General features: G+C 42.3%; 2 protein-coding genes across 5 annotated transcripts in view; one reads left to right on the top strand and one right to left on the bottom strand.

Annotated features, from left to right (window-relative positions):
• Nucleotides 1-384: 384 nt before the first annotated feature.
• On the top strand, nt 385-7686 carry LOC110522041 (TATA box-binding protein-associated factor RNA polymerase I subunit A-like). The gene is made up of 10 exons (XM_090230785.1): nt 385-567; nt 665-778; nt 1007-1132; nt 3056-3128; nt 3343-3464; nt 3727-3885; nt 4428-4494; nt 4752-4875; nt 5053-5210; nt 5478-7686. The coding sequence occupies exons 1-10, from the start codon at nt 385-387 to the stop codon at nt 5669-5671; spliced, it is 1320 nt and encodes a 439-aa protein (XP_090086911.1). The 3' UTR covers nt 5672-7686.
• A 1316-nt stretch (nt 7687-9002) lies between these two features.
• The window catches only part of LOC118962502 (transport and Golgi organization protein 1 homolog), a 20674-nt gene continuing 1690 nt past the window's right edge, over nt 9003-27986 (bottom strand). The window contains exons 3-25 of one of the 4 annotated variants that reach the window (XM_090232384.1): nt 26392-26478; nt 24101-26258; nt 23536-23817; nt 23312-23445; nt 21437-21562; nt 21291-21312; nt 21078-21166; nt 20895-20972; nt 20655-20765; nt 20157-20225; nt 19934-20038; nt 19694-19816; nt 19437-19518; nt 17444-17496; nt 17230-17320; nt 17014-17152; nt 16655-16847; nt 16399-16466; nt 14880-14968; nt 11329-11388; nt 11180-11226; nt 9692-10040; nt 9003-9548 (exon numbers count right to left, since the gene is read on the bottom strand). In XM_090232384.1, coding sequence (XP_090088510.1) covers nt 9283-9548; nt 9692-10040; nt 11180-11226; nt 11329-11388; nt 14880-14968; nt 16399-16466; nt 16655-16847; nt 17014-17152; nt 17230-17320; nt 17444-17496; nt 19437-19518; nt 19694-19816; nt 19934-20038; nt 20157-20225; nt 20655-20765; nt 20895-20972; nt 21078-21166; nt 21291-21312; nt 21437-21562; nt 23312-23445; nt 23536-23817; nt 24101-26258; nt 26392-26478 — 4821 coding nt within the window. In that variant the 3' untranslated portion in view covers nt 9003-9282. Of the gene's footprint in view, nt 9549-9691; nt 10041-10741; nt 10990-11179; nt 11227-11328; nt 11389-14424; nt 14601-14879; nt 14969-16398; nt 16467-16654; nt 16848-17013; nt 17153-17229; nt 17321-17443; nt 17497-19436; nt 19519-19693; nt 19817-19933; nt 20039-20156; nt 20226-20654; nt 20766-20894; nt 20973-21077; nt 21167-21290; nt 21313-21436; nt 21563-22768; nt 22859-23311; nt 23446-23535; nt 23818-24100; nt 26259-26391; nt 26479-27986 lie in introns of those variants that run through there. The other 3 variants (XM_090232385.1, XM_090232387.1, XM_090232386.1) reach the window with 3 other exon arrangements.

Raw genomic sequence — 27986 nt, 5'->3', positions numbered from 1 at the left:
AAATGGTTTGTTGAGATCGATGTGGACTAACTTGACTGGCTAGCACAGAGCCCAGACCTCAACCCCATTGGGATGAATTGGAACGCTGACTGCCAGCCAGGCCTAATCGCCCAACATCAGTGCCCGACCTCACGAATGCTCTTGTGGCTGAATGGAAGCAAGTCCCCGCAGCAATGTTCCAACATTAAGTGGAAAGCCTTCCCTGAAGAGTGGAGGCTGTTATGTTTAGCAAAGGGGGGTTACAGCTCCATATTAATGCCTGTGATTTTGGAATGAGATGTTGGACGAGCAGCTGTCCACATACCTTTGGTCATGTAGTGTATGTTAATGCCCGATTTTTATCATTTTCATCTATACATAAGATGCTCTTATTAACCAGTGGCAATGTCTGTTGTTTCATTAGAGACACCCCGTGAGACTGGCTTTCACAAGACCACAAGGAACTGCCTCCAGCACATCAGGGAGGTCTTGCTGCACCATAGATGGCAGGATGCCGCAGAGTACATGGCCAGTTACTCACAGACACTGGAGGATACCACCGCAAACATGCCACAACTCTACGCTGAGGTAGGTCAATCGTTGCACTGACTGAAACTCTCACAAAGGGTAGCTGAGAAGTACTGTATAAATGCTAAGTTTGATTTCTTCAAACTTTGTCTTTCAGATCGTTTGGAGGATAGGCACAGAGATACTACACCACCATCCCGACTCGACGCTGGAAGACTACAACAGTTTCTATGAGCGAGTGAAACACTCAGGAGTAAAGCATTACCTGAAGGTAGGTTCCATAATTGACCTCTTGATCTCTACACTATCAGCCCAACTAAAGGACCCTAAGTCAATAGGTGAAAAAATAAGTTAATATAGGACAGTCAACATGTCCATACTTTTGTTATGAAGCAATTATGACACCTTCAAAAACAAACAAATAGATGGAATGTGTAAACAATGTGTTTGCAATGGAAGTGTATGCCAATGTGCATTTAAGAATTGGTTTGTCCTGAAGGTCTGTCTGGAGCACTCGTTCCATCTCCTGGTCAATGGGCAGTTTGAGGATGCCAAGATTCAGCTGTCCATCGCTGAGAGCTGGAGGTATGGCAAGCAGTCAGCCGGTCAGTCCCAGAGGATTAGGCAACGAAAACATGCGGTCTCTCCTTCACTGCAGCCGAGGTGAGTAAGACATTTAAACGTGTTAACCCTCGCAAGGCTGCAGGCCCAGACGGCATCCCCAGCCGCGCCCTCAGAGCATGCGCAGACCAGCTGGCCGGTGTGTTTACGAACATATTCAATCAATCCCTATACCAGTCTGCTGTTCCCACATGCTTCAAGAGGGCCACCATTGTTCCTGTTCCCAAGAAAGATAAGGTAACTGAGCTAAACGACTACCGCCCCGTAGCACTCACTTCCGTCATCATGAAGTGCTTTGAGAGACTAGTCAAGGACCATATCACCTCCACCCTACCTGACACCCTAGACCCACTCCAATTTGCTTACCGCCCAAATAGGTCCACAGACGATGCAATCTCAACCACACTGCACACTGCCCTAACCCATCTGGACAAGAGGAATACCTATGTGAGAATGCTGTTCATTGACTACAGCTCGGCATTCAACACCATAGTACCCTCCAAGCTCGTCATCAAGCTCGAGACCCTGGGTCTCGACCCCGCCCTGTGCAACTGGGTACTGGACTTCCTGACGGGCCGCCCCCAGGTGGTGAGGGTAGGCAACATCATCTCCTCCCCGCTGATCCTCAACACTGGGGCCCCACAAGGGTGCGTTCTGAGCCCTCTCCTGTACTCCCTGTTAACCCACGACTGCGTGGCCACGCACGCCTCCAACTCAATCATCAAGTTTGCGGACGACACAACAGTGGTAGGCTTGATTACCAACAACGACGAGACAGCCTACAGGGAGGAGGTGAGGGCCCTCGGAGTATGGTGTCAGGAAAATAACCTCACACTCAACGTCAACAAAACTAAGGAGATGATTGTGGACTTCAGGAAACAGCAGAGGGAACACCCCCCTATCCACATCGATGGAACAGTAGTGGAGAGGGTAGCAAGTTTTAAGTTCCTCGGCATACACATCACAGACAAACTGAATTGGTCCACCCACACAGACAGCATCGCGAAGAAGGCGCAGCAGGCCTCTTCAACCTCAGGAGGCTGAAGAAATTTGGCTTGTCACCAAAAGCACTCACAAACTTCTACAGATGCACAATCGAGAGCATCCTGGCGGGCTGTATCACCGCCTGGTACGGCAACTGCTCCGCCCTCAACCGTAAGGCTCTCCAGAGGGTAGTGAGGTCTGCACAACGCATCACCGGGGGCAAACTACCTGCCCTCCAGGACACCTACACCACCCGATGTTACAGGAAGGCCATAAAGATCATCAAGGACATCAACCACCCGAGCCACTGCCTGTTCACCCCGCTATCATCCAGAAGGCGAGGTCAGTACAGGTGCATCAAAGCTGGGACCGAGAGACTGAAAAACAGCTTCTATCTCAAGGCCATCAGACTGTTAAACAGCCACCACTAACATTGAGTGGCTGCTGCCAACACACTGACACTGACTCAACTCCAGCCACTTTAATAATGGGAATTGATGGGAAATGATGTAAATACTGTATATCACTAGCCACTTTAAACAATGCTACCTTATATAATGTTACTTACCCTACATTATTCATCTCATATGCATACGTATATACTGTACTCTATATCATCGACTGTATCCTCATGTAATACATGTATCACTAGCCACTTTAACTATGCCACTTTGTTTACATACTCATCTCATATGTATATACTGTACTCGATACCATCTACTGTATCTTGCCTATGCTACTCTGTACCATCACTCATTCATATATCCTTATGTACATATTCTTTATCCCCTTACACTGTGTATAAGACAGTAGTTTTGGAATTGTTAGTTAGATTACTTGTTGGTTATTACTGCATTGTCGGAACTAGAAGCACAAGCATTTCGCTACACTCGCATTAACATCTGCTAACCATGTGTATGTGACAAATAAAATTTGATTTGATTTGATCCGGGCCTATAGTGGCTTCCTGGATTACTTAATCTGGTGTGACAAGAAAGCCACTGCATCCAGCACAGGTAAGAGGACACCTGGCAACCCCCAAGTATCCATTTTTCATTGGTTTCAATGACATTGGGATAGTGGAAATCCTTAGGTTACCATCTACTGGCCAGATAATGTAACTGCGTCTTTAGGGACAATTCCAATACATTTCAAAAAGCATGGCCAAATAAAATGTAACCATAACCTGTGGTTGTGCTTTGGCTTAACATGGACTTTAACATATTTTAGATGAGTATGATGCAGCTGTCAACCAAGAAATGCATAGCTACTTCCGACAATCTTCTGTGAACCTGAAGGAGATCATGAAGCTTCCTGGCGTCTGGCATCCTTTTGTTCTGAGTTACATTGATGTAAGTACTGCTTCGTGTTCAGTAGGCATGAAACAAGAACAATTTCCAAACCAAACGGTAATATATTACCTGAATTTGTCCAGTAAAAATACTTGTTTTCATTTTTCAGTTTCAAAACGATTTACTACAATTTGCCCTACTTAACATGGCCCCTGGCATCCCCTTTTTCCATCATTGTTTTACTTTTCCATCATTGAACTACTTTCCCTTATCAGACTACCTATGATGATCTAATGTTTTGACTTGCGCGTGCCAATGGCAGATGCTGGAATTCTACAACGATCACGAGGGAGCTGTGAAGGTTCTAAATGACTATGCCTATGACGACAGTTTCCCACCCAACCCCAATGCCCATGTCTACCTATACCGGTACATGAAGAAACAGAACCACCCACTGAAGAAACTTCTCAAAGTGCTGAAGGTAGTACTGAGGCCATTGCTGTTCTTAACAGGGGAATCTAGCTGAAATGTTGGGCACTATTATCATTATTAAAGGCCCAGTGCAGTAAAATATTTTCCTGTGTTTTATATACATTTCCACAGGTTTGAATAATACTGTGAAAATGTATAATGTCCTTTTGGTGTATGAGTTGGTTGAAGAGACGCCTGAAATGTCCGCCTGTTTTTGGTGGGGTGGAGTTTTGGTCTGCCTGGTGACATCACCAGGTGGTCAATTTGTTAATAGACCAATAAGAAAGAGTTCCAAACGTCTCTGCCAATAACAGCTAGTTTTCGGATTTCCCCTCCCCACAAAGACCTCTCCCAGACAGTACTAGCAAAATTCTTGCTTTAGAAATGGTTCTTTGCTATGAAGCAATTTGTTTCTTTTTGACCATTTCATTTTAAAACAATCACAGTAAGGTGACATCTCTAGGCTACAGTTAGTCCTGTACTCTGCCCCTCAATAGCCTACTGGTACTGTACTGTTTAATGAGTCCATGTTTTCGATTACATTTGCCTTAGATCCTGCATACATTGGTCCCAAGTCATGAGTTGATGCCGGAATACTGTTCTCTTCTGGTACAGTCGGGTATGTGAATATAGAATAATAATAACAATATATTGATTTTGAGTGTCTTAAAGGGACAATGGGGTGTAAAATGAGGGGAAACTAGTCATTTTAAAGTCTATCTTGATGTTTTAGTCATTTTTCAATGTTTTCGTGTGTGTTTCTGTCCTCGGGGGCTTTTTTACACATTCAGATGAATGTGTTTGGTGGATGTGTTCTTCACATTGATGTTGGTCCTATGAAGGTGTTCATAGTAAAGGATGAGTTTTTTCCCCCAGAGAATGAGGGTGATCTTCAGAAGGCTCTAGGTGTGGTTCTGGATCTCCTGGACTACTCCAGTTGGAGGAGCAACTTGGATGTCTGGAACCATTTGTTGAACATCATCAAGAGACTGAGGATGAAGTAAGGATGGCTGCATGAATCCACACTACTCTCTCTCAAAAGGAGGACATTGAAAATGCACTCCCTTTGAAGAAATTAAATTCGGCATACATTGCTTGTCTCTTCTCATGGCAAATTGCCAAGTCCTTATGTCATGCTTCATTTGTGCCAATTCCACGGATTTATATTTTCCTTTAGAAAACAATGGCTGAAGATTTTTGCAGAGGAGATGGGTTACAGAAAGGACTGGTGGCTAGCAATACACTTCTCAACATTCCAGGCCAGGAAAGATTCGGCAGAGAATAGAGAGCTACTGGAAGTGAAGAGCTTTGTTGTTGGAGCCTTTTGTCCTCACTGTAAGTAAAGCTACACGGTAACACCTTTTATTTTCTTGAGTATTACTTTCTTTCAGTTGTGTGAAATTAAGATGTCCCCACTTATTATCAGTATTTGCAGCATTGGCACAATGCGGAAAAATATCCAATTAGTTTATGAATACACGTTTACTTCCTTGAACCACCATGCTTGGCTATCCTTAGGTCTAGTTTTTCCTGGTTCTGATAGTGGAAAAGTGGCAGTATGACATCTTATGTAGTCTAACCCATTGTTGTCTCTTTTGCCAGATGCCTCCATGTACTGCGGTGTTGGTAAGGCAGCCCGAAAAGGAGTAACTTCTGAGGCTCGAAAGGCTAAGAGGAATCCTAAACCGCTAAAAAATAAGAAGGCTCAGGAGAGAAAGGGGACAGCAAAGCCAAGACTGACCTTGAGGAAGCTCCTGGAATGCCACCAGGCACAGTGGCGAGAACAAACATTTTGAAAATTTGTGAAGAGCTTCTACCATTGCCAAGATCGGCAGGCATGACCACCTCATACAGTCATCAGGTCAGACACTCTCCCCTTCCATGACCGGTGTCCCAACTTCATTATTTTTCTTTTCTAGAATGTTCTTGGTTATCTGCATACAGTAGTTGCAGCCACGATGACCATTCCCCACCTTCAAAAGGCAGGCCTCTCATTGCACTGCAATGTATAATGTGTCAAATTCTGTGATTGTCCACCAGGGAGCACTCAAGCTATGGCTACGTTTTTGAGTTGCTCTGCAGGCTGCTGCTCCGTCGTTTTTAAAAGAAGCTGAGGCAGAAATTGAAGCATGTGTTCACTGTGGTAGTTGGTCGGGAATAGGGAGGTTGGGTGTGCTGCAGTATTAAGTCTAGGAGGTAATAAGCTCTGAGGCAGGTGTGGCCTCAACTGAACTTCCGCTGATTCATGGAGAACCCGCCTCCACTCAGATCAGCAATACTAAACCCAGCTGGCCCAAATGCCACAACCTCAACTCTGTGATAGGACAGCCCTGGATGGCACATATTAACTACAGCGGTGACAACACACTACTGTATAATGCTGCTTCGTAACCAAGTGGGAGGTGGGAATTTACCAGTTGTGAAGTCGTAAATACCAGTTGGATGCATTCACGTGCTTTGAAAAGATCATTTGGCTAATGGCCAACAAGCTACCTAAACCATAAACTAAAAGCTATCATGCTGGTAAACAAATGAGTGTTAAAAAAACATATTAATAGATTGCTTTTTATAAATAATGATTTGTTGCATTTAATTGCAGAAAAATGCTGTTATCCAGGTCATTTCCTAAGTAGGTGAGGTCAGCATGTGGGAGAAGTGGGAGCTCAGGATGATGTATGAGTTTCCCACTAGTAATTACCAGTTGGAGGGCCTTTCAAATTGATTTTTCTCAGTTGTATATGGTAAATTCCCACTTGGTTACAAATGCATTTGACCCCTCTGGTGCCAATTAGCGATCACTTTTTTCTCTCTTCTCTGCATGACGCTCAATGGAAAAGAAGAGTTGAGATAGCAATTGGTACTGTATGTCAAACAACCAGCAGAAAAACAACCAGCCTCGTCTTTAGTCTTCCTCTGCCTTTCCCTTTGGGGATGAAAGAGGATCAACATGGTCATTGGTGCTCAAGTGGTGTATTGATGATGTCATATCCTGGTGCGAATTTCAAAATATCTCATTGTGCCCATTTGACACTGCCACAGTGAAAATATATAACTGCCCTGTTCATTTACTTACATCCTTATCACTGATCTAGCGTTATTTAATAGGTAAAAAGTAATATATTGGGATATTTGCTTTAATCTATCCTATCACATTATATGTGTGATTACTTCAAGGATGGGAGGAAGGATGCATTTTTTAGCATTCAAAAAGGATTCTGAGATGCTATGTCATCCTGTTATAAAGGGAGTTGAAAAGGATGCTGCATGTAACTGAAGTTGACTTTTACCTTTGTTTTGAATGCTGTTCCCATCAAGGCCACAATGGCTAACCACTATTTAAACATTGTCTCCATTTTATTAACATTTTGATATTTTTTTGTTGTAATGGCACTAACTGAATACACTTATGGTGCTTTCAAGACATCTGGGAACTCTGAAAAAAATTGGTCAAATCATGACGTCAGTGATCTTCGGGTCGGAAAGTCAGAGCTCTAGAAAGGTGCCAGAGTTCCCAACTTGGAAGTCCGAGTTGGATGACTTAAAAGATTTCTCCCAGTCAGAGCTTGTTTTTTTCAGAGTTCCCGGTTGTCTTGAACACACTGAAGTCGGAGATTTCTGAGTTCCCAGTTGTTTTGAACACGGCATTAAGAGACACTAATCAGTGCATATTATTGTGTGTGCTGTCCGACAGGGTTGACGATTGTCAATACAGTGTTCTGCTTTTGGTAACAGGTTGTGAGAAAATGAACATTTATCATTGGACTGACAATTTACACTACTTTCATTTTTAATAAACAAAATGCTGTTTGAATAGTGGTCCTTCTTTACACTTACTAAAGGAGCGAAACCAAACATGTCAAATGTTCACTGGGCTTGTTTGACATTGCAGGTGACTGCTGACTGATAAACAAATGACCTCGCATCATAAAATAAACAACTCATTATTCGTAGATCAGTTAGTCATAATGAATCACATATTTGATTCTCACGAACATAGCCACTGCCGTGTAAGACTATCGAATGCTTTGCAGGAGTGCCCATAGTAATTACCAGAATTATCCACTTAAATCAGGAATAAACAGATGGGTATATACTGTAGCAGTTATTGTTAGCATATACAAAGACAGCAAATTCAAGTGTTGGGTGTCGACAAAAAATCCACTTAAATCCACGTCATCATGATTAACCTTCAGTAACTCCATTTATGGCATCACATACTGTAGAAATGTACAATGTCAATACAAACCTGGAACGTGATGACAAACCCTGTTCATTCTACCTGCACTGTTTCTGTAGACTAGAGCAGGGTTTCGCAAACTCGGTCATGATTCAAATAATCAAAGCTTGATGAGTTGATTAATAGAATCAACTGTGTAGTGCTAGGGCAAAAGGACTGAGTTTGGGAAACCCTGGACTATAGCATAAGACTCAAACGCTTGTATGCCCTTACTTTTCCCTGTGTCATTCACTCAGAACCACTTTCAGTGTACAGTATGGTGACAGGCAGAGCAGTGCCCAGCTACACAATAATTTGACAGCCTCGATAACAGTGTACATCATAACATTCCAGATATGCCAATAATCAGTCAAGTGTTTTGGTAGAGGTAAATAGTCAGTGGGTACAAAGAAAAGTTCTGGGACCTACAGAGAGTAAAACATTTCTAACCAAAGCATGCAATGATATACATGTAATGCAAATAGTCTTTAGTCACGTGCAAAAAAATAATTGCTTATTTTCTTTTTATTGATAATAAATAGAAAAAATGTGATGCATTCCTGATGTAACATAACAAAAAGAAACAAATGTGAAACCAATGTAATATGACAGGTCTTCAGTTAGTGGGTGATTTACTGGCCTTTCACATGTAATGCAGCTACCCATACAAAACAAAATGCACTGTCAGACATTTCCTTTCAAACTAAAATGGATCGCAAAAGTTGTCATATGCGTCATATGAACAATAGAAAACTGCAGTATCTTTTACCAGTTTTATTAATAAAATATCCTAAGAACAGTAAATTACATCTGACTTTCAACCTTCCCTTTCAGTTCATTCTGAAGAGAGTTTTGGGAAGAGCTCAGATAATATGGTACTTCTGAAATGATTGATCAAGCAACCCAAAAGCTTGGGGTCCATTTCTTTTTAATAATAATTTCCACAGGAAACCATGATAACATTGTGAAATGAATACAAAAATCAACATAATAACCTTTTAAAAAAAGCTCAGTCACACAATAGAAATGTTATTGCACAATAGGACCTCTTGCAGAGTAACAAGCCTCAGTACTACTCCTCTTCAAGTCTATTACATTTCAGACAAGAAACATAAGACATTGATTTTCTGATGCTTTAATAGGAACTAACTTTTTAGAAAGTTCTGTTGTTTGCAAGTATATTATATATATTTATTTTCTGTCTGAGTCCTGGGGGGCAGCTGTTGCCTGCTGGGACCTATAGTCTTGCCCCTGGCCCTGGGGGCCAGCGCCGGGCTGGGGGCCCACTGAAGAGTCATGGCCATGTGGGACCTGTGGCTGCACAGGGAAGTCTCTGGGGCCGACATGAGGGTATGGGGCCACCCCAGGGGGCAGGATGGAGTGATCAAGTGGTCCATAGTGCACGTAGGTATGTGGGGGTCCCATGGGTCGGGCCATAGGAGTGCTGCCGGAAACACCTAGGTAGAAGGAAAAATGAACAAACAAATTAAATATAACACTGTAGTACCAACATAACAATAGTATTTCAGTTGTGGTTAGCGATGCGAATAACAAAGACTCAACTTGAGATAAAAGCTGGGGGCCAGAATTCACCACCTACCGAATGGGGGAGGCACCGGTTCATAGTGAGAAGGTGGAGGAAGGTACCGGTTGTGTGGGGAAGGGGGACTGTAAGCACCAGGAGTTGGACGCCGATGTCCGGGTGGTATCAACGGGTGTCCGTTAGGCGGTGCGGGTCCAGGAGGCATCATGCCTGAGTGTCCGTTGTCTGGTCGGTACACGGGAGGCATGAAGGGTGGGGGAGGAGGGATGTGGTGGCGTCCGGGAATGGGACGGTAGCAGAGTCCGGAGGGATGGCTGATGACTGGTCTGAGGGGGCCGGGTCTTGAGTCGGGGGGGGGCCTGATGGGAGAGACCAGCAGGGAGCCAGGACCCTGAGGTCGAGTGTTCTAGAGGAACAACAACAAAAAATATTAAAACAAAGAATAGCAATAGGTCCATTGTACTTGTAGCCCTGCTGCTGGCACCAACAATGAGAGTCCCTTTCATCTGATTCAAACAGTTTCGTTAGGTTAGAACAAAACAAACAATTATGCACTGGTGAGAAAGACAACAATATCCCACAATAATAAGTCAAGTTACACAGTCCCACAAGAATCACACAACCAAGTGCTACACACCGATTCAGAATCAGGACCGTTTCCACAAAGCATTAACCTCAAAACACACACAGCTTTAAATGATAACACATTTGAGATATCCATCATGTAGTTGTGCTGAAGTTATGGCTTTGTAGAACAGTGTCACCAATTCATTCAGTGGGGGTCAGAGGGAGGGTGGGTGTTGTAATATAGGGAAAAAATAAAAAGGAGCTTACAGACGGGCCACGGGGAGCGGCAAAGGTCTTCAGACTTCAATGGGACTAGGGCGGCAAAAGGCAAGCAGTTTTGCAATTGTCGCCGTTCGTGGTACTCACTCCAGTGAGCTGCGGCGTTGGCTCTACGCTCAAGGCTTCAAAATATGCATGGTTGACCATTGAGCAGAGTCCATCTCGCCAACCAACCAATGTTTTAAAATCACAACCGTCGAGCTGACAACAACCGAGACCGCTGGCATCTACACACAGTAGGCAGAAATGTTCAGTTTACCGCAGCCCGTCTGTAAGCTCCTTAAAACAAGCAACCACGCATGTCAGACTCCAGCCAGCAATGTTAAGTCTGACAACCCTGTGAAGCCACTACCCAGCTGACTGCCACTCCAGCCACTGATCCACGGCTGGGGTAAGCATGCTCACACACACATCCACATCCCTGCCACTGCTGCCTCCAACATAATACTCACTGCCTCTGGGTTCTCTGTGGAGGCCTGGGCCTCAGCCTGTGACTCTAGTGGAGCGGTCTGTTTAGTGCAAACACACCCACATGATGGAGGAACAGGGGGGAGAGATGCCCATAAGACCGTAAGGACTCACGGTGTTTCGTTGAAACTTTCCTTCTCTAGTTCCATGTCACTTTTTCCCTCCTGACATTGTTACGTAATAAGGAAGTAAATAACCTGTGGACATTTTCAGTCAATTTGAGACACTTACCGAGCTGCCCAGATCGCTTGGTGAGGATGTACTTGGGGCCATGGTGTCTGTGGAGGATAAAAAGGGCAGAATGATTAGAGATTTAGGATAAGGGCTCGATTAGGGATAATACCACATCAACCCTCATTGACAAAAAATACAATCCCTACCAGGTCTAGAAGCCACTGGGTGTTTGTGGTCAGGAGGGTAACGGCCGCGAGGTCGTGGTCCTGTTGGACAATAAATACACGGTGATACATCAACGTAAAACGTCAAATCTTCTAGAATGCTAACCTTGGCTCTCCTGGTTGTCATTAGGCACCTGACTCAAGACCACGTTACTGGTTCATGCTACCATCTATTTATAGCAAAGTCTGGTCTATTTGCAGTCCGAGGAAAATGTTTGGTCATGTCATGGTAGGATATTATTCTTCCAGAACTAGAAGTACCAGTACCAGAATATTTGAGATTCTTCAAAGAAGCCACCCTTTGCCTTGATGACAGCTTTGCACACTTTTAGCATTCTCTCAACCAGCTTCATGAGGTAGTCACCTGGACTGCATTTCAATTAACAGGTGTGCCTTGTTAAAAGTTCATTTGTGTAATTTCTTTCCTTCTTAATGCATTTGAGCCAATCAGTTGTGTTGTGACAAGGTAGGGGTGTTATAAAGATGGTATTTTACCAAATAGGGCTAAGTCCATATTATGGCAAGAACAGCTCAAATAAGCAAAAAGAAACAGTCCATTACTTTAAGACATGAAGATCAGTCAATCTGGAAAATTTCAAGAACTTTTAAAGTTTCTTTAAGTGCAGTCGCAAAAACCATCAAGCTCTATGATGAAACTGGCTCTCATGAGAAACGCCACAGGAAAGACCAAGAGTTACCTCTGCTGCAGAGGATAAGTTCATTAGAGTTACCAGCCCAAATAAATGCTTCAGAGTTCAAGTAACAGACACATCTCAACATCAACTGTTCAGAGGAGACCACGTGAAGCAGGCCTTCATGGTCGAATTGCTGCAAAGAAACCACTAAAAGGACACCAATAAGAAGAGACTTGCTTGGGCCAATGAACAAGAGCAATGGAGATGAGACTGACAGAAATCTGTCCTTTGGTCTGAAGAGTACAAATGTGAGAGTTTTTGGTTCCAACCTTCGTGTCTTTTTGAGACGCAGAGTAGGTGAACGGATGATCTCCATATGTGTGGTTCCCACCGTGGAGCATGGAGGTGGTGTGGTGTGATAGTGCTTTGCTGGTGACACGGTCACCGATTTATTTAGAATTCAAGGGACACTTAACCAGCATGGCTACCACAGCAGTGGTACGGCATCCCATCTGGTTTGCGCTTAGTGGGACTATCATTTGTTTTTCAACAGGACAATGACCCAACACACATCCAGGCTGTGTAAGGGCTATTTGACCAAGGAGAGTGATGGAGTGCTGCATCAGATGGCCTGGCCTCCACAATCACCCGACCTCAACCCAATTGAGATGGTTTGGGATGAGTTTGACCCCAGAGTGTAGGAAAAGCAGCCAACAATAGACTGTTGGAAAAGCATTTCAGGTGAAGCTGGTTGAGAGAATGCCAAGAGTGTGCAAAGGTGTCAAAGGTCAAAGGGAGGCTACTTCAAAAATCTCAAATATATTTTGATTTGTTCAACACTTTTGGTTATTACATGATTCAATGTGTTGTTTCATAGTTTTGATGTCTTCACTATGATTCTACAATGTATAAAATAGTAAAAATAAAAACCCTAGAATGAGTAGGTGTCCAAACTTCTGACTGGTACTGTGTGTATGTGTATATACAGTTAGGTTGGAGTCATTAAAACTCGTTTTTCAACCACTCCACAAATTTCTTGCTTACAAACTATAGTTTTGGCAAGTCGGTTAGGATTAAGTTCATCTCTAGGAGACAGAATGCGTCTCCTTCCTGAGCAGTATAACGGCTGCGTGGTTCGAGTACAGGCTCAAAATGGCCAGCATCCCGGAGTCTCCTCTTCACTCTTGAGACTGGTGTTTTGCGGGTACTATTTAATGAAGTTGCCAGTTCTTCAACATGTGAGGCGTCTGTTTCTCAAACTAGACACTAATGTACTTGTTCTCTTGCTCAGTTGTGAACCGGGGCCTCCCACTCCTTTCTATTCTGGTTAGAGCCAGTTTGCGCTGTTCTGTGAAGGGAGTAGTACACTGCGTTGTGCGAGATATTCAGTGTCTTGACAATTTCTCACAAGGAATAGCCTTCATTTCTCAGAACAAGAATAGACTGGCGAGAGTCAGAAGAAAGTGCTTCGTTTCTGGCCATTTTGAGCCTGTAATCGAACCCACAGATGCTGATGCTCCAGATACTCAACTAGTCTAAAAGGAGGCCAATTTTATTGCTTCCTTAATCAGAACAACAGTTTTCAGCTGTGCTAACATACTTGCAAAGGGGTTTTCTAAAGATCAATTAGCCTTTTAAAATTATACACTTGGATTAGCTAACACAACGTGCCATTGGAACACAGGAGTGATGGTTGCTGATAATGGGCCTCTGTACGCCTATGTAGATATTCCATAAAAAATTTCCAGCTTTCCAGCTACAATAGTCATTTACAACATTAATGTAGACACTGTATTTCTGGTCAATTTGATGTTATTTTAAATGGACAAAAAGAAATGCTTTTCTTTCAAAAACAAGGACATTTCTAAGTGACCCCAAACTTTTGAACGGTAGTGTATATTTTAAACATAATGTATGGAATGCAGTAATCCCACAAGGGAAAGCAAAGGCTGAAGCTTTTGTAACCTAACGAGTTCCACACACAACAGCTGAACACAACAAAAACTCCACCATAATACTGAAAGAGCAAGAGGCATGCAAGAGTGGTTATTCCAAATTGTGAAAGCAAACGGGGGCATAGGAGCATTCTGGGTCGTCTGGACACGCAAACACAGGTGAGACAGATGGTAGTAGAGGGAGAAAAGATGGCAGTGAAAGAGACAGGAAAGAATGTCTTTGAAAATCAGAGAGGACGTAATCAGAAGACAAACATTAGGAAGAGGAAAAGGTCAGAGGTGGGTACCAGTAAGGAGCAGGATGAGAGCAGTAGGAAGAAAAATAAGTGAATTATTGAAACACCACAGCGGAGGTAAAGACAGGGAAAAGGAAAGGTGAAAAAGAAAGCGGGGAGTCAGGGCATACAAGGGTGAACAAGGGGGGTTTGATTGGCTGAGGGATGGTACTGCTCAGCCAATCAGCAGGGCCAAGGCTGTCCGGGCCGGGGGTTCAGGAGACTCCCGATAGGGCTCGTTCCTTCACCCCACAGGGGGGGCACCTGTGAACTTCTATCATGAGAGGAGGGGGAAGGGGCACCTCCACTCACAGGTGAGGGCCCGTACTAATCACCTGTTTAGCTAAACCATTTAACAAAACACTGTCCGTCTCTCCACATTGGACCAGCTGCAAGGAATACAAATCAAAACCTCAGGAAAACGTGCATTTCAGAGGGTGGAAGTCAAACAGCAGATGGGGTATCAGACAGTCAAAAAGTCCAAGATCTAATTTGAAACGCAGTCACAGCTGATATCCAACCGACAAGACAATAGAAATGTCCAGGAACGTTACAGAACGTTCAGATAGAAATATGATTCTCCGTCCTCAAGAATAGTGTCATATCAGCTGAATGCAGACGTTATTTAGTGCTGGCGACTGGCACGTGAACTGAGGATTGGTTCTTACCTCGTCGGAGAGGCATGGGAGCCATCCCAAGGGTGGGCTTGAACAGAGGCCTACGGAGCTCATTCAGCTTGCTGGACATGGAAGTCAGTCTAGGGTGAAAAAAAGAGACCAGGCATTTAGATTCTCAATACTGTACCTCCAAATCTAGACTAATACAGCTTGCAAAACTGTGACCAAAACACTTGCATTTGTGGCCCTTCGACTTGGCAGTGCAACCTTTGGTTCACAATGCTTCTCTTTTTACTTTACTATTATGACTCATTCAAAAAGTAAATGTGATATTGACCAAAAATTAACCAAATGAAAGGATTTGCCTGTCTCCATTTTGGGTGAGCAATAGGTGAGGTGCGCATTCTAATTAGCACAACCATATGACCGCTGCTTAAAATGCAATTTGGAAAAAGGCCGTTTGCAAAGCAGCTACTGTTGTTCTAGTTACAGAGAGGAGAGTCACAGCTTTCTGTAAGTATACAATTACATTTCTCAGCTCTCAATATGGAGCTCATGGCACCACTTAACAACCGGAGTAGGCTATGTAGTACATGGTTTTGATGCGCCGGTGGAGTGCACCATTTGCAGTGAATAGGGCTACATCCAGTAGCCTGGACGGGCCTAGTGCTGGAAATCTTTTGTAAGACATTACATTTGCTAATAAATTATCTATCTAGTAACATTAACATATTTAGAGTTAGCAATCTAGATAAGTGTTTTGAGTTTCCACTTCCTCAGGTGGTGAATAATATAGCCTAGGTCAAGCTGTGTAGGCAGACATATTGGATCATTTTGGATCCTAATTGGACAGGTTTCACATCAAAATACCAATCATGCATTCCCTGGATGTGTTAGAAGAAATATCTTACTTTTTGAATCCTAGAATACCATCTCAGTTCGCTTGTCACTGGAGAAAAAAAATATTCTACTGGCTACTGTTGATAGTGAACAAAAAAGAAAGCTACAAAGACAACTAGCACTCGTCTTGGCTAGCCTACTGTAGACATATTGAACTCTCCTTCAAAAAGCAGTCTGTCTTGATTAAGGGACAACATACTATTTTTAAATGTAAAATAATATTTTACAGGCTTACTTTAGAAAATACATTTCCGCAATTCTAACAAACAGAGCAATGTCTTACATTGCAAAATTATATCATACAGCTTTTTAATATATCATTAATTAATAACCAAATGTAGCCTATTACTAGCTGAATAGAGAGAGAAAGCATGCATCTCAATGGATTTATAAACTTCCACTGACAAAAAAGTCACATTGCACCCTGAGTAAATCTATCCAAATCAATGTTAGAACTCAAGGGCATGCTAATGTAAAGATGGCTAGTCATTATTAGCCTGGTTCTGTATGGAATGCAGGTACATTATGGGACACAGGTCAGGTCATTATATCCGTGCAGTGGCGAAAAATGTATGCAACCAAATCATGTGCTGGTGCCATCAACTAAATAAGCCTTGAGCCCTGCATTGGTATAGCCCAATTGAGTCTGTTGTATTAGTGTTGCACTCACAAGTTATGAAGGTGAATGTTTTCCTTCTTCTCGTTGAACATAGCTCGCTCTGCGGCGCGTGCAATCGCCTAGAGAGAAGGAATAGACATTTAAAATCTCCTGTTTTGGACTAAATTCACCTTACAAATGACTGGCCAAACAGAATACTTTAAAAAAAAAATCCTGATCCTAATGTATGTGCCATCGATGGGGGTTGAGAAATGAGACATGTTGTTTCTTTAACAAATGGACTAAAAAAAAGTTGTATTGTACAAACCCAGTTCTCGTGAGATTTCTGCTCCTGCTTAATGATCTGGGCTTTGTAGGACTTCTCGGTCCGTTTCAGCTTATCCTGGATCTCTTTAACGCGCTTCCTACACACCTTGACCTCCTCCTCTAGGGCCTTGCTGTCCACCTTCGTCAGCCGGTCTTCCTTGTTGGGGCGCTCAAACTCCTCCTTGGTCAGCTTCCTGTAAATCAAACTCTACTTTAAGTCCATTTGAAAACCTCAAACCTCACAGTAAAAGAATACAGTAAAAGACAATGATTTTTTATTTTTTTATGCTGTGGAACCATGGAGAACAAACCCTACTATAGTATTAATGCATGAATTGCACCACTTCTGATTCTACTTACTGCTGCAAAGCGTTCTCCTTCTGCTGGTACATCTCAGTCATGATGTCATTCTTCTGCTGCAGGGTCTTGTACTGGTTCTCCAGGTGGTTCTTGTCACTTTTCACCAACAAGATGTCATGCTCCAGCTTCTGAAATTGCTCTGTGGCGAAAACAAGTTGACAGTGTTGAGAGAGAAAAGGTAGTGATGCATATCAAATTCTAGTTGCTGGGACATACCTTCCAGCTCTTTCCTGGACTTCTCTTCGTTCAGCAGCTTGGCCATGAAGCGATCGCGCTCTTCCTCCACAACAGACAGAGTGGTCTGGACCTGTGGAAAGTTCTGCCAACAGTTAGTGCATGAGTTGACACACTTCTTGGTTCTGAGCACAAGTTTTACCTGCCTTCAGGTACACAGAAATCTGGGTCTGTTCAAGAAAGAACTCAGTCTTACCCGAGAGACGACCATCATTTGCTTAACGCGGTTTTGGATGATGGTCTGCTTGTCTGAAACAAATAATAGTAAACACAGTGACACGTTTCAGGAAAGTAGGCGTATGTACCGTGTCAATAATTCACAGGAGAGGCATTTGAATGTATAACTATCAAAATGCGTTTTCTTTTTTGCAAAATGCCTTCTGGTATGTGAACTTCCATGTGCCTTAATAACAAACTTGTATACCATCCGTAAATACGAGTAAAAATGGTAAACTACGAGCCGAGTTAGTTTAGCCACAGAAAAAGGAAGGAACCTTCCCTCTAGTCTTGATTGGCTGAGATAATGGATGAGCTGGACGCGCCATGAAACGAGTTCGGATTGGTCTGCCATGTAGCACGCTTTGGTCTATAACATGAGCTTCTCAGTATGTGTAAGTAATCCTTTCTAACGCAGCTTTTTTGAAAAGATGCTCTCCACTTTTAGGAGGACCAAGTTTTGAAATCAGTGGACTGTCCGGTGGAAGCAGAGTATGATAGCTAAGTAGATGGAGAAAATTCTGTGGTTTGATTGCAAATATGCAGAGGCAGTCGAAAATAGAACACATTGAAGGCCGTTGTATTCTGGAGACAGGTGTTTTATACATCTTCAAATTAAGGGAAACTATTTTCAGATATAAGTTTCTAATTGTCAGAAAGTCGTTTTCTCATTGCAAAATAAAGCATATTGTTAGCTAGCTAACGTTAGCTGGCTGGATCGCCAGCTAATGTTAAGTGATTGATCTGTGTAATAATATTATTCATATCGCAGACGCATTTGCATTTCTAGTTATAGCCTAATGTTAGCTAGCTAGGTTAACATTGAACTAGTTGGTTAGTTTTAGCTACCAGGGGATTCATTCAAGGTAGTAACGTTATGAGTTTGGATTATGGTTAATTGTTTAGCTAGCTAAACAAAAGTCTCCACTATGCAAGTAACCAGATTTTATTTGATATGTGTGTGATCACCAGAGACGGTAATATGTGAAGAACATGACCTGCATAAAAGTCCAAATTAGGATATAACGTTAGGCCAACGAGACACTGTCCAAGTACTAAAATTCTCCAGTAGAATACCCTGCTTTTACTTCGTCACACGAATATCCGTAAGCTATTTTCTTAATTTGTATATAATGATTTTGTTGTGAGTTTATTTTCCTGTAATAATGAATACTAATTAGCTAAAGTTAAGACCTTGTCAGGTATATGATATGGTCATTATTTGAACTGGCTAGCCAACTAACAAGCTAGAAACAAACCAAACCAATGTTTAGAAATGTTCTTGGTTTGCTAGATTGACATATACAAAATTCCATTTTTAAATGGTTGGGTTTATTGGTGTTAAAATACACCAATTATTCTATTTTGGACCACCAGGCTGCTGATGTCATGCGGCCTGTCGTTTTTGTGATTCTATTTTCTCTTCATAATAGAATGTTCATGTCACCGCGACAACTGTCTACAGACATGTCGATAGACGTAGTGTAAACCAGCCTTTAGTCTTGAAATCTTTGGTTGTTTAGTACACGACCTCACATGTGAATCCTTAAAGAGATGGGTGGGGCTAAGGTTAAAGAGGGTGTGAACAATGCTGAATGGGTATAGACAAAGAAGAGCTCTCCAGTATGAGTTACAAGCTTATTAACTTTCAAAGCAGAATTACTTTCCCATTGTTCCTCAACTGTAGTGTATGAAATACCATTTTGTTGCTCCAAGTCTCTACCTTAATCCAATGTAAAAAACGATTTAAAATGTTGCTACATAAGACCAAATCACATGACGGTATCCTAATCAGAGAAGGCTGGTGGGAGGAGCTATAGGAGGACCGTCTCACTATAATGGCGTAAACGGAATGGAGTCAAGCACACTGTTTCCATGTTTTTCATTCCATTCCAGCCATTCCACGGAGCCCGTCCTCCTATAGCTCCTCCCACCAGCCTCCTCTGATTAGGACACAGTGTCAGGTGACTTACCGTTAAAGGCTTCCCCGTTAGCCACAACTCCACCTTTCAGGTCATCGCAGGCCTCCAGGTCTCCTAGCAGGTCAGACAGAACCTGCCAGAGAGGTTGAGAAGCACCAATTGAGACACTTTTCCCCTGGAATCAGTCAAGAAGTATTTTTTTTGGAACATAATAAAGGTGACATGTTTCTTTGTCATCAAGGTGTATTTGAGAAGGTGTGAACAGGAATTGATGTGTGTAACAATATCGTAAAGTGTAAAAAACAAACCTCAACGTTGTGGTCCTTTTGAACGAGGGAATCCTCCAGGTCTTTCTGAGACTTGTAGTAGACTTTGATCCGCTCTCTTGTCTCCCTGTGCTTCTCCTCCCACAACTTGGCAGCATGGTGCAGCTGTAACAAGGAAATGAGGTCATAAGGACGGTGCTATGCAGGCCTTGCATGGCCAATGAGTCCTACACAATGTCTTGAGGCTTAAATTGTGAATCGTTGTTCCATATTGGTACTCACCGAGAGGTTCTCCTCCTTCAGGGTGGCAATATCCTTCTCCAGAACCTGGTGCTGGACATTCCGGGCATCTTCACGGAGCTTGACTTCATCCATCAGAATGGTAGACTACAGATTCAATGATAAGGATAATTAAAAGGAAATAAACACTTTACATTTGATTGTTGCAATGTTAATATATTTGACATATTTTCATTGGGCATGTTCACGTATATGACATATATACCTTGGAGAGTGCGTCCTGGGTCTTCTTGCTGTGCTTCAACTTCTCAATGGTTTTGTCCATTTCGGACATCTATGGGCAAAGATAATGATAAGCATAATGACAACCATCTTTCTCTGTGCTCATCAACGAGCCATCCTATTTAGGATAGTAGCTGGCTAATAGTAGCTGCCTATGCTATCTACATCACGAAAGCAACTGCTCTCTAGGGTGTCTCTTTCTCTCTGTGACTGCCCGCACAAATCCAGGTAGCTGTAATGGATTGTGGTCATTTTAGTCAATTACCACATTTTCTGCACCAAACTATGTTGAATATTTATTTGCCTGTTGAAAACTACAACGTCCCAAAGTTTGTGCTTGATTTGATTTCTCTCTAGAGAAACGGCACATTGAGCTCACACAATAAACTAACTTAATGGGATTCAAATAATTGAACCGACATCAGAGAATTGGTCGTTCTGAAACATTTTAATTACAGCCAAATCGCTCAATACTACTCACCATATCTTCATGTTTCGCAGTGTTGGCCCGCTCTTTGTCAAAGGATATGGCGAGTAAGTGATTTTCCTCATCCAGGCGCTCATTTTGTCTCTCCATCTCTTGCACAATATTCTATTGGATAGAAAAAGAAAATGCGTAGTCAATTTAAACACTATGGAGAAGAAAACAATTATAATAAAACATTAAATAATTGTCAGCATGACAATGACATGTGATCAAGATAATATTTCTCAGAGACACCTCCAAATCCTGGATCTTCTCCAGAGATAAAGCGGCAGATTTTTCAGACAGCTTTTGATTTTCTTTAAGTTCTTCGCCCTAAGGGGAACCCAGTAGAAATATACTGTCAAAACATTATGTCCCTTAATTCACATTGAACTCAAAATTCTGGATCTTAGTCAGTGAAAAGTCTCTGCAACTTACCCGTTGCTGCAGTTCAGCGACCTTTTGGAGTATCTCCTTCTTCTCTTGTTCAAGCATTTTCATCCTGTCCACCAGCTCTTTTTCAGTAGCTAATAAAATACATGACGAGAATATGAAATCAGACATGGTTTACACGTGACAAGGACAACAGCCTGTAAGCAATATGAATGAGGATTCACTAGGCACCCTAAATAGCCAGAGAGAAGAACTTACTTAGATATGACTTGCTTTTGACCTGTGAGGAGGAAAACAAAAAAGTGGCAGCAAACAGCCTCCTCAATGGTAGCATACAATACATCATAGAATAACATAAAGCAATCAGAAATTATGAAAGCGGTAACTGTGCAACAACGACTTACAGATAGAATGCTCCTCCAGAAGAGGAAGCCGATGACCCCGGCACCTGCAGTGACCAGCACGGGTTCACAGAACACGCTGTAGAAGTCTGGACCTGACTTCCAGTGCTCTGGCAGGCTGGTGACCATCTGGGGAGAGACAGGTCCAATCAGTATTACGACAGCACATGTCAGGCTTAGCAAATAAGTTGGGTAATAGTTGGCCTGAGATGACAGAAGAAAATAAGTGATGTTAAAAACATTGAACTAAACCATCAGGCATTCCAATGTTCCGTTTAAAAGCATGGCTAATGGATATCCCAATGAGCACCCTCTAGGTCAATGTAAAGAGGCATATCTTCAGATCAAATCAAGGTGGGTTTAGAAATAGACATAGACTATAACCTAGTTGTTGATCAAAATCAATAGAGAGAAGATTTGCCTTGACCTTATGTAATCAATTGGGATTGGATTGGCCTGGGGTCCTAACACTGTCCATCCATGGTGACCTTTGCACAATACAGAACTTCCATCGCAGTCTCTCAGTGAAATTCAGGGAATAGCTAAATGAATCACCACAGAGTGGATCTAACTAACAAGCCTTAGGCCTATGTGGATTTAGAGTGCAAAAGATTGCATCATGTAGCCTTTCACCCTGTAAAATGGCCAATAAACAAAACAGATGATTACATAACATATCACTAGACATGAGCCATGTGTAGATTTGAATGGCATGTAACCTCAGGTGATAGTTATGTAAGGGGAAGCTGTCAGAGCAAAATTCAATAACTTGAAGGCACCTCTCGATCTGACACCCAGATACAGGAAGAACAGATACTGCTAGTCTGGAAAGTGAGCCATTTTTTTTAATGAGGAAGAGGACAGGCAACTTCCACTTCGAAAAAAATCGAAACTAAGAGCAATCAAGTGACCCATTCTAGGCTGCAACTATTTGGGAAATGCATTAGGTATTGTTGGACAAAATCATTCCCCAAGACAATGAAGTTGCTAACAAGATTCAGTTTCAAATGTAGCTAGCCAGCCAGCCATATGGCGGCCTAAGACTTGACTTGCCAGCTAGCTACATTGTAGCCAACAACTTGCATATTGAAGTACAAGACAGTACAAGACAGACAGTTGATCAAATTCTGTCATCAGGGGCAAAGTGGGTAATGGGGTTGTTTCTTCCGAATCCATCGCTACTGTACGTTACTTTGACAGTTGAGCTGGCTATCAAGTTAGTTTGGCTTGTGACTTGCAATGCAAGTCGTTTGCGTAAACCCGAAAATCCTAATTTCACCAACTGATCAACGTTGTCAACTACTGGAGAGGATCCTTCATCGTGGTTCTATTTACCCAGGAGAGGACAATATGTACCTATCTTTCTAGCTACTATAACCTAAGCTTGAAGGTTAGCTTGCCAATGCTGGCTCTGCTTCGCCAACAACATGTCTACTAGCCTCCTTTTAGAGTTCTGAACGCGATTACTCTACGCAAAGCCTGGTAAAACGAGCGGCGGGATCATTTATATCAAACTCAATAAGCAAAACACCGGCTGTGGACACTTAACTTCAGCCTACACTTCACTAGAACAAGTCTACAAAAAAATGGGAAAGGATCACTGAACCTGGGCTGCATTCAGTACGTTTTTACGTTCTGGAACGTTTCATTTAACGGAAACGGTGCTGTACTCAACTACCAGTTGAAAAAAAGGGGAAGGGTTGGGTAACGCTGTCAGCATGGCAAATGCCCCCCCAAATAAAAATAATACATGCATTGTCCCAGCAATAATAAAATAAGTATGAATACTTGAGTCCTAAGCACTACATGCAGGCAATTAGTCAATTACAATGGAAAGGAAAGCCCATTCACAAGAGAGAAATACATGAAGTAACTTACCATAACACCATATATTCCAAGATACTCATAAAACAGGGTGATGAGATGACCAGATAAAATTAGCACTGATACGAATGATGAACCACTCTGCTCATCTTCATGGAAATCAGTGACAGGAGGTGACTCCAGAGAGCCTGGAAATACAGCACAAGCAAATTAGGTTAATGCATACAGTTTACATCTCACCACAATTTCAAAAGTAGGGAAATATAATGAACACCTACCTGAGGGAGGGTGATCCATGTCTACGCTAAGTCCCATGTCCAAGGTATTTTCCAAAATAGTTTGAGGGCCCCTCTGGATTTCTTCTGGAGTTTTAGAGCTTGCCTGATTGTCTTTGTTCCTGTTCAAGTACCCACTATCCTCATCAATGCCCATATCTGGTATCTTCTCAGGTGCCTTAGTCTCTTCACCCGTCTCTGTCACAGCGAGGTTGTCCTTGTCTGTGTCCTCCACAGACTGCGGGAATGTCTTCTCTTCCTCCGCATCATCAGACATATCCACATCTTTTGAAACATTCAGAGAGGTGCAAACAGTGAGTAAATGTTCATGCATTACAATCTAACTGTCATTGTCAGGAAGTGTATTTGTTCTGTCAACAGATTACTATTTACTTTGTTGTACTTCTTGGGCATTTCTTAAATACAGCTTATTCTGCAAACCAAATCTCCAGGCATTATTATCACGTCATTAGCAATGTAATGAGACTTTCCAAATATTTATTTAACAAAAGGTTTTAATCCTCCTATACTCTGACATGAACATAAGCTGAAAAAAAAAATATATTACCTGTGTCAGGGTGTAGTTGACTGCCCACTGCCATGGGAGCACTGTTTCTGGCCGTTGAGTACTTCTGACTCAGGGTGAACACCAATTCCTGGAAGTCGTCCAAAATGGAAGCTTCCTCAACAAACTCACCAGCCTCCTGCTGCAGGTCAGTGTTCTCCTGGGCATCCAGCATCCTCTCAATCTCATCCAGGATTGGGGTTTCAGAGGCTTCCAAAATGGCTTCCAGCACCTTTTCAATGTCCTTACTGGTGTTTGTCTGGGACAGCCAGGCAGCCTTCAGCTCCAGGTCAGAAAACAGGAACTCCACCCTAAAGAGATTCTGAAGACCTAGAATCTTTTGGAGGCGCTCCATATCCTCCTCCTTGAAGTGGTCTCGCAATAGTGTCAGCCTCAACACATTGTCACTGTTTTCCGTCTCCTTGTTTGGAAGGGGATCCAGAACTTTATCTTTAAGTGAGGGTGTGTGGCTTTCAGCATCATTTTCAGTCTCATGCACCTCAGGTTCTATGTCAATAGCCTCGTCGTGTTGGACCACATCCAACACATCACTGGATACAACATCGGTTTGTGTATAATTATTGGGTTGCTCTGACCCAAATTCAGATAGACTTTCTGTGTCATTTTCATCAGTGTGCTCAGTTTTGGATGAAGACAATACCACATTTTCATCCTCTAGCAACTCTTCCTCAATCTCTTCCCCCACTAGGTGTATTGAATCATCCTCCTCTATGGGGAGTTCAAGATGGCTCTCTTTCACCATTGTGTTTTTACTTGGATCCGGGATCTTCTGGTATGGTTCTTGCAATAGTCTAAAAAGCTCTGTACCACCCTGTTTAAATGTATTCTCTACTTGTGAGAAATCTATTGACTCCTCTTTTTGTATGGGGAGTTCTTCAACAGCTTGTTTCAGCTCTAATTCGTTATTTTTACTATCAAAGTATGAGAGCATGTCTGTCTGTGAGAGCTGTTTAGGGACTGGGCTGTCATCTACTGTAAGATTCTCTGCTAAAGCCTCAGTGTGTCCTGCCTCATAAGCAGGAGGTGTTGAAGGTTCAATGTCAGCTTCTTCAGATTCATCCTCAAACTGCAACATCTGAGAATCCTCATCGGGTACTTTGACAGCATCATCACTGAAATTAGAGTCCGCAGGTTGCTCAAAGATTAGCTCAGAGGAAGTAGAACAGCCAAATGACTCCTTGGGTTCTTCAATTTTGGGAGGCTGCTCTGGTGTAATCTCACCTTCGTCATCCTCCTCATTTTCCTCTGAACTGGCAACATGAGCTATTCTTTCCCCACCACTGACAACGTTAAAAACTGTATCACCAAATGCAGACCACAGGTTATTGTCCTTGGAGTCCTGTTTCTGTGTATGAGGTACCTCTGATAGACTGTCTTCCTCATCTGTATGATCAGATTCCAGAATGTTCTCGTGTTCCAAATTAGAACTTTCTTCAGAAAAAGCCAGCAATGGAGTTTCCCTGAGATGATAATCACTTTCCTCATCCTGCTGATATTCAGTCTTGTCACTTTCCTTATCATATGGAGTCACCTTCCAAGTGTCCTCATCATTGGAAGTGACAGCATCAAAAGTTATTCCAAGTGTGGTTTTTAACTCCGGAATAGGTCTGCCTTCTGAAAAACCATCAGGTGCATTTTCTAACTCAGGATCATCTTTGGCTAGAGGTTCTGAGGGGGTTTCTTTGATCTCACCTTCCTCTGGTTCAACAACACTGTACGGCACAGAGTCCTCTGTCCTCTGCTGATCTTTCTGAAGGTAATCTTTGATCCTCTCAGCTGTGGTCTCAAGTACAGTGTTATATTCCACTCCCTTTGTGTCAAGAGTTTCAGGGTGAGGCAGAGAGGACTCTAAAGCCTCAAAATGTCTCAGATCATCATTATCTAGAACCTCTACAACCTTATCAATGTCCTCAGGAACATCCCTATCAATCTCATCATTTTCTAACAATGTCACTTCAGGTGGAGGCTCATCCACTTCCACCGTGGTGCTCTCAGCACTTTTGTTAAGGTAAAAAGTCTCTGTGGTTACTTGCACATATTCCTCCTTGTCTGTTAACAATAAAGAGGAACCTAACAGTAAATCAATGTCATAACTGTCAAACTTATCGTGTCCAGTGTCAAAGCAAACAAAGTCGGTTTCCTGAAAAGAAAAAGAAAACATAGTTTGAGTCATACTACCTATTTCAGAAAGAAGTTCAGTCATTCCAGATAATGTTTTAAGCGATGATGCATTGGCAGTAGTGAACTAGGCCTACATCTATTTATTGACTTACCTCAGCAGGAATCTCCAATTCTTTTTCAGTGTATATGTGATTGATTACGAGTTGGTCCTTATTGAAGTAACCAAAGCTGTTACCAACCTATTGTAAGAAATGGAAACAAAACAGAGAATGAAACATGTTAACAAAACAGAAAAAGCTTCAACATTCCTTCTAGACTGCAATGTTATCACATAAAGTACCAGTAAAAAAGTTTGGACACACCTATTCATTCAAGAGTTTTTCTTTATATTCTACATTGTAGAATAATAGTGAAGACATCAAAACTATGAAATAACACATATGGAATCATGTAGTAACCCCCAAAAAGTGTACAAAAAAATATCTAAATATATTTGATATTCTTCAAAGTAGCCCAAATCAAATCAAATTTTATTGGTCACATACACTTGTTTAGCAGATGTTATTGCAGGTGTCGCAAAATGCTTGTGGTGTTGTTGAACCAGGAATGCTTTTCCAACAGTCTTGAAGGAGTTCCCACATATGTTGAGCTCTTGTTGGCTGCTTTTCCTTCACTCTGCGGTCCAATTCATCCCAAACCATCTCAAATTGGGTTGAGGTCGGGAGATTGTGGAGGCCAGGTCATCTGATGCAGCACTCCATCACTCAAAAAAAAAAAAAACACACAAAAAGCCCAAAACAGCCTGGAGATGTGTTGGGTCATTGTCCTGCTGAGAAACAAATAATAGTCCCACTAAGCACAAACCACATGGGTTGGCGTATCACTGCAGAATGCTGTGGTAGCCATGCCAGTTAAGTGAGCCTTGAATTCTAAATAAATCATAGACAGTGTCACCAGCATAGCACCCCCACACCTCTTCCATGCTTCACGGTGGGAACCACACAAGTCGAGATAATTCGTTCACCTACTCTGCATCTCACAAAGACACGGCAGTTGGAACCAAAACTCTCAAATTTGTACTCATCAGACCAAAGGACAGATTTCCACCAGTCTAAATGTCCATTGCTCATGTGTCTAGGTCCAAGCAAGTCTCTTATTATTATTATTAGGGTCCTTCAGTAGTGGTTTCTTTGCAGCAATTCAACAATGAAGGCCCGATTCACACAGTCTCCTCTGATCAGTTGATGTTGGGCTATGTCTGTTACTTGAACTCTGTGAAGCATTTACTTGGGCTTCAATATGAGGTGCAGTTAACTCTAATGAACTTATCCTCTGCAGCAGAGGTAGCACTGGGTCTTCCTTTCTTGTGGCAGGCCTCATTAGAGCCAGTTTCATCATAGGACTTGATGGTTTTTGCGACTGCACTGTTCTTGCCATAATATGGACTTGGTATTTTACCAAATCTTCTGTATACCACCCGAACCTTGTCACAACACAACTGGCTCAAACGCATTAAGAAGGAAATAAATTCCACAAATAACATTTTAATAAGGCACACCTGTTAATTGAAATGCATTCCAGGTGACTACCTCATGAAGCTGGTTGACAGAATACCAAGTGTGTGCAAAGCAGTCATCAAGACATTGGATTCTTTGAAGAATCTAAAATATATTTTGATTTGTTTAACACTTTTTTGGTTGCTACATGATTCCATGTGTTTTCCAAAGTGTTGATGTCTTCACTATTA

The sequence above is a fragment of the Oncorhynchus mykiss genome, chromosome 4 (assembly GCF_057628025.1).
Source record: "Oncorhynchus mykiss isolate SJ-2025 chromosome 4, ASM5762802v1, whole genome shotgun sequence".
In the NCBI taxonomy this organism is placed as follows: domain Eukaryota; kingdom Metazoa; phylum Chordata; class Actinopteri; order Salmoniformes; family Salmonidae; genus Oncorhynchus; species Oncorhynchus mykiss.
The sequence above is the reverse complement of the archived record's forward strand: the minus strand, read 5'-3'. Positions and strand labels throughout refer to the sequence as shown.

Coding starts and splice junctions, on each gene's coding strand:
- LOC110522041 (XM_090230785.1), top strand. CDS start 385: ATGTCTGTTGTTTCATTAGAGACACCCCGTGAGACTGGCTTTCACAAG. Junction 779..1,006: donor GAGTAAAGCATTACCTGAAG/GTAGGTTCCATA, acceptor TTTGTCCTGAAG/GTCTGTCTGGAGCACTCGTT. Junction 3,886..4,427: donor AACTTCTCAAAGTGCTGAAG/GTAGTACTGAGG, acceptor CATTTGCCTTAG/ATCCTGCATACATTGGTCCC.